The sequence below is a fragment of the Mandrillus leucophaeus genome, unplaced genomic scaffold (genome assembly GCF_000951045.1).
Source record: "Mandrillus leucophaeus isolate KB7577 unplaced genomic scaffold, Mleu.le_1.0 Scaffold3, whole genome shotgun sequence".
In the NCBI taxonomy this organism is placed as follows: domain Eukaryota; kingdom Metazoa; phylum Chordata; class Mammalia; order Primates; family Cercopithecidae; genus Mandrillus; species Mandrillus leucophaeus.
In genome coordinates, this window is record NW_012103142.1 from 600822 (window position 1) to 610091 (window position 9270).

Below are 9270 nucleotides of genomic sequence, written 5' to 3' on the forward strand. Positions count from 1 at the left end.
TTTTTTTTTTTTTTTTTTTTTAATTTAAGCCAACGAATTTTAATCGTGCCATGCATCCAGTTATCCAGCTTGAGGTTGAGCTGCCCGAGGGGCTTCTGCTGGATGCAGTGCTGATGGAATTAGTAATTTGGGTGGATTAGAGAGGAAGAGAACAAAACTCTAGAGGATGTTCTAATATCAAGAGCTATAACCTGAATGGAAACCCCCACAAACACCGAGAGTGGGAAGGGGGTAGGTAATGCTGCTCTTCCAGCAAGGGACAGGTCTCTGAGGCTGCCTGGCTGTTGGCTGACACGCCCTCCCCCTGGGCTGAGCCGCCAGATACAGCCTTTCAGCCTCAAGAAAGGGTTTGCCATCTTTCCTAACAGCACTCACCAGTGATTAAAATGAGGCAGAAACTGCCTGGTCAGAATAAAATCCAGTATTTCCTTATGCGATTTCCATAGAGAGTAAAACCAACATATAGAAACAATAATTTCATCTGCAAATAAAAACTAGCTTCCGAGGAGAGAAAGTGCAGAAAAATGCCTTCCCCAACAAACCATGTGGCGTTGATGAATGAGAAAGGCACAGACTGAGTTACTCGAGGCAGGATTTAGCTGTAACACCAGGCTAACATCCTAACACCTGGATTTTATGTCTCATCTTGAAGCTGCTCCTTACACTGCATTCCAAATGGTTCTTGCTTCTGTTGCCCCACTTCCATCCTAGCCCACATGACTCAGCTGGGAGACCCAGCCTCCAGCTTCAGACCTGAGACAGCTCTGTCGGAGCACGGGTGTTAGTGATGAGCGAAGACAGTGGCTGCAGGCACCCATGCTGCGTCGCCACCCTGCCCACACTCACCAGATGCCCACGTCCTTGTTACTGCTCAGTATCCAGGTCAGTGCGGCTTCAAACTTGGCGGAGGAGCTGCTGGTCACATTCTGTGGGAGGGCGCGGGAGAAGATTAGTTCTGCGTCTAGGTGGAGCAGCTGGAACAACATTCTGCCGCTGGATTAAGGAAGCCCTCTCCCGTGTCCTCCACAGCCCCAAAACCCCACTCTGCTAAAAGCACAGCAAACTGGCAGGAAGGAAATATGGGGTTGATGAAAGCCAAGGAAGAAGCTATAACCAAAGGAGGTGATGCGGAAACACAAGCAGGAAAACAATGTGGGTCTGAGGTGGCCAAAAGAATATGATTCTCTTGAGGACGGAAGCATCAGGCCAGAGAGCTGGCAGCTCATCTTGGGGTAAAGCGAATAACAGGGTTGGGGCTGGCAGTGGGTGAGCCCAGTGGCCGGTGCAAGTGGTCTGGCCTCAGGCAAGTCCCTGACCCTCTCCAGGCCTGTTTCATCATCTGTGAAATGCAAATGGAACCAGATGACCCCTAAGTTACTGGACAGGCAGGCGACCTGGAATGCCAGCTCCATAGTTCTATATCTACCATCCTGAGGCCACACAGGAAATCAAACGGCCCCCTGGCAGTATGAATGGTAATCATAAGGGAGAGAAGGGACAGCATGTTTCTCCTGAAAGCTGAAGGCAAGAGGACCAAAGTGAACCAAGGGAGAAGCAGGTAACAGGCACACCTACAGTGCAGCAGGTCAGGAGAGCCGCCCCACTACACATGGCCTGGCTCTGGGGCAGTCACTACCATGGGTGTCTTAACTTAAGGAAGCCTAGCACAAAAAGCCATAAACCAAACCTTAACTTAAGGTAGCCTAGTACAAAAGCCACAAAGCAAACAAAAAAACAAAAACAAAAACCCCAACAGGGCTTGAAAGACCAATAGGAAAGCACCAGGCCCTCCCAGGAATGGATAAGCACCGAAGCCTACTTACCGCTATATATTCCTGGGCTTCCATAACAGGAATGCATTTGCTTTTCAGATTCTCTGGATTTCCACACTCAAAATTACCTAGGAGAAAAAAAAACCACACACTCAAACACAGAGAGGAAAAATCACTCTGAAACAGACTAAAACATGCAGCAAGAATCAAGCCATCAGCTCTAATAAGGAGCATGTGGCCCAGCAGCTCCTGGCTTCTGTGGGGCATCTTCACTCTGCAGCAAGATCAAAAGCCACTTAGCTTGGATCGATTCCAGATCATTAAAACCTGACCTGCAAAGCAGTGTGGCGATTTGCATTAAATGACTAAAAAGCTGCCCAATACCAAGGTCTCTTTGCAATTGATCCCTAAAAGGATCAGACAGATAGCTTCGGAAGGTACCAGAATGGCACTATAAATAAACACAGCCTGAGAAAAAAGGCAGGCAGGGAGGCCATGGGCACCACGGGGATTCTGACTCATGACACAGGCAGGCGACCTAGAATGCCAGGTCTATTGTCTTGAGGGGCCCCTTGGAGGAAGAGATGTCTGCGTGCTGGGCAGTGGGGCCTCAGCACGGCACACCAAGGGGCAGCTCTCCCGAATGGCTTTGGAGGTCTGCTCCCATAGGATAGAGCTGGCAGCCTCCCGCTTAGTCCTGCCCAACCTCCCGGGTCCAGCCCAGGGGCCATCTCCTCCAGGAAGCCCTCAGCCCCTAGGGGCCTTTCATTTGATGAAATGGCCCCACATTTAGTGACCTGCCACAGCCCTTGGTCCTTATTCCTGTGCTGTGGTTTGCCTGACTCCCTGAGAGCAGGGAGGGTCCAGGGCCAGGCACGCACACGCTATTTAACATGTGTGCATGACCTGACTGCCCTGACCCAGCACAGCCTGGCGGACTTCGGGTGGCCAGTGTCTGTGTTTCTGCATGCTGGGGAAGGGAGAAGCTGAAGGTCATATTTTAAAATGTTGAAACTGAACTGAAGCCTGTCCCCCTCCCCAAACACAGCCAAATCCTCCTACTTCAAAGTTGATCTTGACCCAAGGGGTCCCCTGAGATACAGGTGGCTTCTAGCATCCTCCCATTTCCACCAGGACTCTTCCTGCCCTTGCCAGGCCTGCCTGGACCACGTAAATGGCCTCCCGATTCGGTTCCTCCTCTCCCCTTTCCAATCCAGTTGTTTTGTCAATAACGCTTGAAAATGATTCTGCTTAAATGACACTGCGCTACTCAAGCTGCTGCCGCATTCGTCTTCCTGGCACCTGGCTCTCAGCACAATACTCCCTTGCTCAAAGCCTCTCTGGCCCTCACTGCCTGCCAGATTGAGCTCTGGCGGCCTGGCATCCAAGGCCATCTATGGTGGGGCCTAACCAACACTTCCAGACTTCACTCTCTCATCTTCCCCTTCCTCCATGAAGGTGCTGCTTCCCACCCGAGATATAACTTCCTACCGCTTTGCCTTGTCCTTCCCCACATACACATAACCAGTCTTATCTGGGCTTCAGGGCCTGGCACAGATGCCATCTCCCCTGTGACGCTCTCCTGACTGCTCCAGCTAAAAGGCATTGTGCCTCCCAGAACTTCTGACCTCTTGGTTCTTGTCTAATCACATTTTGTATCACCCAGTGGTCAGGGAGGTAGGTGGCCTGTCTCTTCTAGTAGACCCCAACCACCCTGCAGGCAGGACCTGGAGCTGAGTCATCTCATTGCAAGGCTCTGCACAGTGCCCAGCCCACAGCGGATCCCTAACAGGAGAGGCGGGGAGGGGTTGAGGACTACTAAGGAGCCTCTGTGAGGCACACTCCTGTCTCAGTGAGATATGTACCTTCAAGGCGGCCCCCCAGGCTTGTCAGAGGGCAACAGATGCCAGGACCCTTGAGGGCATAAGGCAGGATCACATATGGAGGGTGGGATGGAGGAGAAATATCTACTAGGACCCAATTTCGAGCAGAGCTTCTCAACTTCAGGGTGCACTCAAATCCCCTGGGGATCTTAAGATACAGACTCTGATTCACTGGGTTTGGCATGAGACCTGAGATTCTGAATTTCTAGTGAGCTCCCACGTGATGCGGATGCTATGGGTCCTTGGACCACAATTGAGACACAAAGGTTTGGAACACCCTCTTTGGTCAGAATTGACATCCCAAGCACCTGGGCCATACAGAGGAATTCCTATGATGCTGTGAGCAGGAGCCCCAGTACCTGTTTCTCCTCCAAGTGCTCATGAATACCTCCCCTGCCATCTCAATCTCTCACTTTCAAGAGGAAGGAGGCAGAAGAGCTGATGCTCATGAGATTGACCCTGAGGACTGAGGGCCCAGGAGAAGTCCACCTGACCCCAATTTCCTAGTGAAACCTTAGACAAGGGTTGACCTCACAATCCTAAGATCTGTCCTCTGACCCCACAGGTAAGAGGCGCCTCTTGAATATCCCTTAAGATACAACTGCTCTGTCTGGTTCTTGTGTCCAGCATATTTAACACAAGGCGCATATGCTGATATTCACCTATGTCAGGTGCAAGTGATTTTGAGAGCCTCCTGGATGCCAGCCATCAGGGAGGACATAATAACGCAGGTGATATCTCTGGCCTCAAGGAATAACTTCACCAAATAAAACAGTAGGGGATGCATCTTCTGGATGCATTTTCAGGGGCATTTCACAGAGGTGCTGAGAATGCCCTCTTTTAGAGGACAGCACTTGACTCTCATTCGTAGAGAACAGATGGACCCAGGAGCCCTTGGTCGGACAGGGAGATGAAGACTGAGAATCAGGGACTTTGTCCGAGGTCCGACAGCCAGATGGTGATCAGGACCAGATGTGACACCAGGGCCCACCACACAGACTGTCTGCTACTTGCACAGGCAAGAGGCCTCTCCCTGGCCCAGCCAACCATCTGGTTCAGAGGGTCCCTCTGGGGGGAGGACATAGATTCTGACAACACCTGGGGCCTGGCCCCTTCCCACACCAACACGGACCCCCAAAGCATTAGGTACTGGGCATCCCCAAGAAGGGAGAACAGCTGCAGGAAGGCCTGTGCACAGGCCAGGACCTCCCTTAAAGAGGAGCAAGAATCAAATGTGTTTTGTTCAAACACAAGGCTTATAAAAGATGTGCCTGAGTGGGGAGGCGAGAAGGTGAGACTTGGCTTCTGAATATGCCTTCTGGGAGACAACCAGGGAGGGTCTCGCCTGCCAGCCACAGTGTAACTAACCAGCCTGATGAACCGGGTCAGCCGCCCATAGCTCTCACAAGAGGCATCTCAGGACTTATGTGACTTACTCACCAGCTTGGATGGCCAGGAAGTTGTAGAGTTCATGCAGCAGCTCCAGCAAGGCTGCCTTCTGCTTGGCCTGACAGAACTGGAAAGGCACGGGACAAGTGGTCAGCAAGGAGGGGTGGGTGGGAGAGGTCTGTCTGTCCATCTTTACCTCTCCAGCCACACTGTCAAATACTAAGCAGCAAGGAACATCTCATACTTTTACAAAATAGAAACAAATTCTGCCAAGTGCTGGGCCCAGGGAGAGATTTGATAAATATTGGGCTAACTGCCTGAGAAAGACCCTGGAGAAGCAGAGGCAGAGCTGAAAGCAGACACTGTAACCAAGGGGCTGCACTGGAGGCTCCTGGCTCCTGCCTTTCCCTTGGAATGACAGCCAGTAAGAGGGCTGAGCAGAGGCGACGTGGTCGGGGGATGATGCAGTCACTCAGCTTCCTCAGACGGAAGAGCAACTGCTGTCGGAGCTTGCAGAGCTGGGAGAGCTGGAAGAGCTGGGAGAGCTTGCAGACAGGGCAGAATGTCAGCAGCTGCCACCTCGTCTCCCTTTAGGTGGAATCTCAGGGCCCTCATCTGAGTAAGGGTTGTGGTAGGATTCCATGCGAACTCACACAAACCACTCAGCAGAGGCTGCTACCACCTAAAGGAAACAGGAGGACAGACGGTACCAGACAACGAGACGGCCTGATTAAGACAACACACCCACTCCCAGCCTGTCCCCACGTTTTCGGCAGCACAAAGGCAGAAAGAAAAACACAAAGTGTCACTGTCTTCAACGGCCGAAAAGGGAAAGAACACGAATCTGAAATTCAAATGCCCGTCTGCGATCTCCGTGAGCCTGGAGCTATGCAAAGAATAAGACTTTCAGCAGGAGCCTCACCAAAGCCAAGAAACACGTCCCCACCTGCTTGTTCCTGTGTCCACCCTCCAGAAAGGCGAAGGGTGCCCCATGAAATCTCAGCTCCAAAAAGCCTACACTGAGATGGCCCAGCCCCTGCTTTCTGATGCTCTGATGAAGATCTGAATGGTTACAAATAGGAATATCTGCATCTGAAGCCCTCGCTGGCAGGTGCTGAATGCTGTCTGTCCACAGAGCACATCTGTAGCGAGGACCTGGAGGGTACCTGTCTGGGCTCACTCAAGCGGGGCCTGAGTGTGTCCAGATCAGAGAAGGCCAGGGAACAAATGTGCCATTCACTTGTGGGTCTGATTAATTTAGAGACGAGAAGGACCAAGAAATAGAAACCATGGAACCATTTTCTAATTAAAAGACAAACAAAACTCATAACACTGAGAAGTCTTACAGAATGTTATTTTTTCCTGTTTTTGTTTTAAGTCTTCAAATTCCAGTTTCCTCTCTGGCTGCCTATGTTTCTGGGCCACTTCCTCTCATCATCAACTACAGTTTTTATGATAGAAGGCAGATTACACTTACTATGAATCTGCTTTTACAAAACAATTGGGAAGCAAAGATATTTGGTGGATGAATGCAATAAATGTATGTAATAAAACACCCCAAACTATGACACACCAGAAGCCAAAGAGAAATAAAAGTGGTTATCTGCACCAGGATGTCCCCCCATTTACATGGGTAAGACAGTCAATGCAGGGGTGGCCAGAGGACCATGCGTCATTTTCTTTCCCAGCCCCTGGGCTACCAGAGATGTTAACTAAGGGCTCGGGAGGCCAGGCATTGCACACTTAATAATTAGACTACTAAGTCATGCCCTCTGGCAGCACAAGACTGGTACAATTTATGACCTGAAAATTTACTGCCCCATATCTTCTCCAGACTGTCACCAGAACCAGCATCCCAGCTCCTTGATAATGCTGCCTTCATGATTCATAAATGGATGGGGCTGCTCATCCCCAAATATTATTTGTAGGAAATATTAGAGCTTCATAAAGCAAATCTAAATGTGGACTAAGAGGGCTAATTCTACTTAAGATGTGTTCCAAACAAACTCCCTATGTTTCAAATCAGAACAGCATTTTCAGAGCCACAGCTGCATCACCAGAGAGAGAGAATGTGGAATTGAGAACTTGGCCTCCTGATGCTTAGAAACGCCAGCCCTTCCTCCCCGTGCCAGGGAGCTTGAGGAGTCCTTCAACAACAACCTACTGCATCCCCCTAGATTGACTCAGGCAGAAGAAAATGCTACATTTGATGGGAAAGCGTCCATAACAAGCCCAGGGTTGGATTTTGGGAGGTCAATTCTATTTCAAGTATTCCTTCACTGCCACAATTGAGCCTGACACAAACATCACAGAACACAATGTGACTCTGGTACATTACAGGAAGCACTCCTTGAAAATGATCCTATTCTTTTTCTGGGGAAGTTTACCTCCTGATGGAGGCTAATATCCTCAGGAGGAATAATAAAAGCCAGAGAAACTCAAACTCACCTCATCTGTTTTTCTCTCACAGTCCACTGGCAATAACTTCACTGAGACCAAGAAAAGAAACACAGGAAATTAAGTGTGGGTTGAGAAAGGAATACAAAGAGACTATTCACAACATTCGGGGGGACTAAAGCATTACCAAGCCAAGGGTGGTGATTAGAAAGATGTCATCTAAGGAAGGCACTTTTAAAATGCAGACAGCAAAATGTAAGGGTATCCAAATCCTGGATTAGGAATTAAGATAGCTGGGTCCTTGTCCCAGCTGAAAATGATTAGCTCAAGGTTCTTGGGCAACTCAACCACTCTGAATCTCTGTTTCCTCATCTGTAAAATGGGATCAAATGGGCCTTCCCTGCTTAACTCAGGAAGTTAGGCCCAAACAAAACAAAATACAGGACAGTTTTGTAAACTGAAAACAATGATACGTTAAACAGAGATTAACACCATAATAGGAGGGGAAGTCCGGGTAGATACCAGCATATATTCTAGCACTGTTGTCTTAAAACATCTCAGCAGTGAGTACCAGTGTGATACTGTTTGACATCACCAGTGTAGTTATAGTACCATGACACTCCCAGGTCTGCTTAATTTCTCTAGCAGGTCGACAAACTATTCACATAGTTGATAAACTGCTCTCATAGTGGAGAAATCATTTGGGTGTCTGCACACAAGTCTGTTGATACCCTTGCCCACAGACTTGTACACTCCCAAACATCCATCTGCCACACCAGCTAAGACATACTTTAGCTTTTTCCTGTATGTTGGAAGTTCCTGCTAGGCATGGAAGGATGTGGCCTTGGCTGGAAGCTGGGAACAGTATTACTCACATTTGTGCTTTGTAAAGAGTATTAAAAGTTGGTGAACTACAGTGGCCCTTTATACCTAAATGTATAGTGAAATGATCTTTGTTTCTTTTCAGGAAACACACAATCCTCAGCTATTCCGGATACATACTGTACCCTGAAGACCTCTCATTGGCATATCTAACCATGTAACTTAAGTGTGGCCAGAAGGATGGCTGTGAGCATCCTTGAGTCACAGTCTCTCAACACACTCCATGAGGGTGCTACAAGCAATGGTAAATGCCTCCCGTTGCTATCAGTTTAACCTGTCTGGCAAGCAAGGCTGGTAGATTCTCCTGTTGACAAAGCGGCGGCCCTGTGGTTCAAAGAAGTGGAGAGTGGACTTTTTGGTGCTGCAAAGCTGGGACCCCCAACAAGATCCTATCTGTGGGTCAGTGAAATCTGGAGTGCCTTCAAACAGGCACAAAATGTGTGAGTAAGCCAGAGGTCAAACGGGAAGAACCCAAAGGGATGGGGTGAATCTGTTAGAGAAGGGTGTGGCTTCCTCTCCAGGGAGAAAACCAGAGGTTGGGGGAGCTTGTGATTCAAAGGGAGACGTTAGAAGGGAGGGCTGGGGCAGAAAAGGAGAACAGGAGAAAGTGAAAGCAGAAATTATTGCAGATGCAGGAGCCTTGGCCCTCTCTTCCTACAGCTGGAAGAAGGCAGGCCTGGAAATGAGAAGACAGTCAGAGGCTGCCGACAAGGCTGGAAGTGCACGGCCTGGCGCCGACAGGAACAGGTGGTCGTCCGGCAGACACACGCGCCCCCAGGGCCCTCCCCTGCGCCGGCCCAGGACGTACTGTTGTCCTCCGCCTCCTGCGGCGCTGAGGGCTTGCCCATCTTCACCCAGAGGATGCCCAGGAAGACGAGCAGTAGCCCCAGGCTGGCCCAGAGCAGGAGCCGAGACAGCCAGCGCTCCAGCCGGCGCCCCACCTCGGG

General features: G+C 49.9%; 1 protein-coding gene across 1 annotated transcript in view; it reads right to left on the reverse strand.

Moving 5' to 3' along the window:
• LEMD2 (LEM domain containing 2) overlaps positions 1–9264 on the reverse strand; it is a 17486-nt gene extending 8222 nt beyond the window's left edge. Inside the window, exons 1-5 of the mRNA XM_011986882.1 lie at positions 9132–9264; positions 7493–7533; positions 5096–5171; positions 1824–1900; positions 846–926 (exon numbers count right to left, since the gene is read on the reverse strand). Of these exons, the coding sequence (XP_011842272.1) occupies positions 846–926; positions 1824–1900; positions 5096–5171; positions 7493–7533; positions 9132–9171 (315 nt within the window). The 5' untranslated portion in view covers positions 9172–9264. The remainder of the gene's footprint in view (positions 1–845; positions 927–1823; positions 1901–5095; positions 5172–7492; positions 7534–9131) is intronic.
• Between the last annotated feature and the right edge of the window lie 6 nt (positions 9265–9270).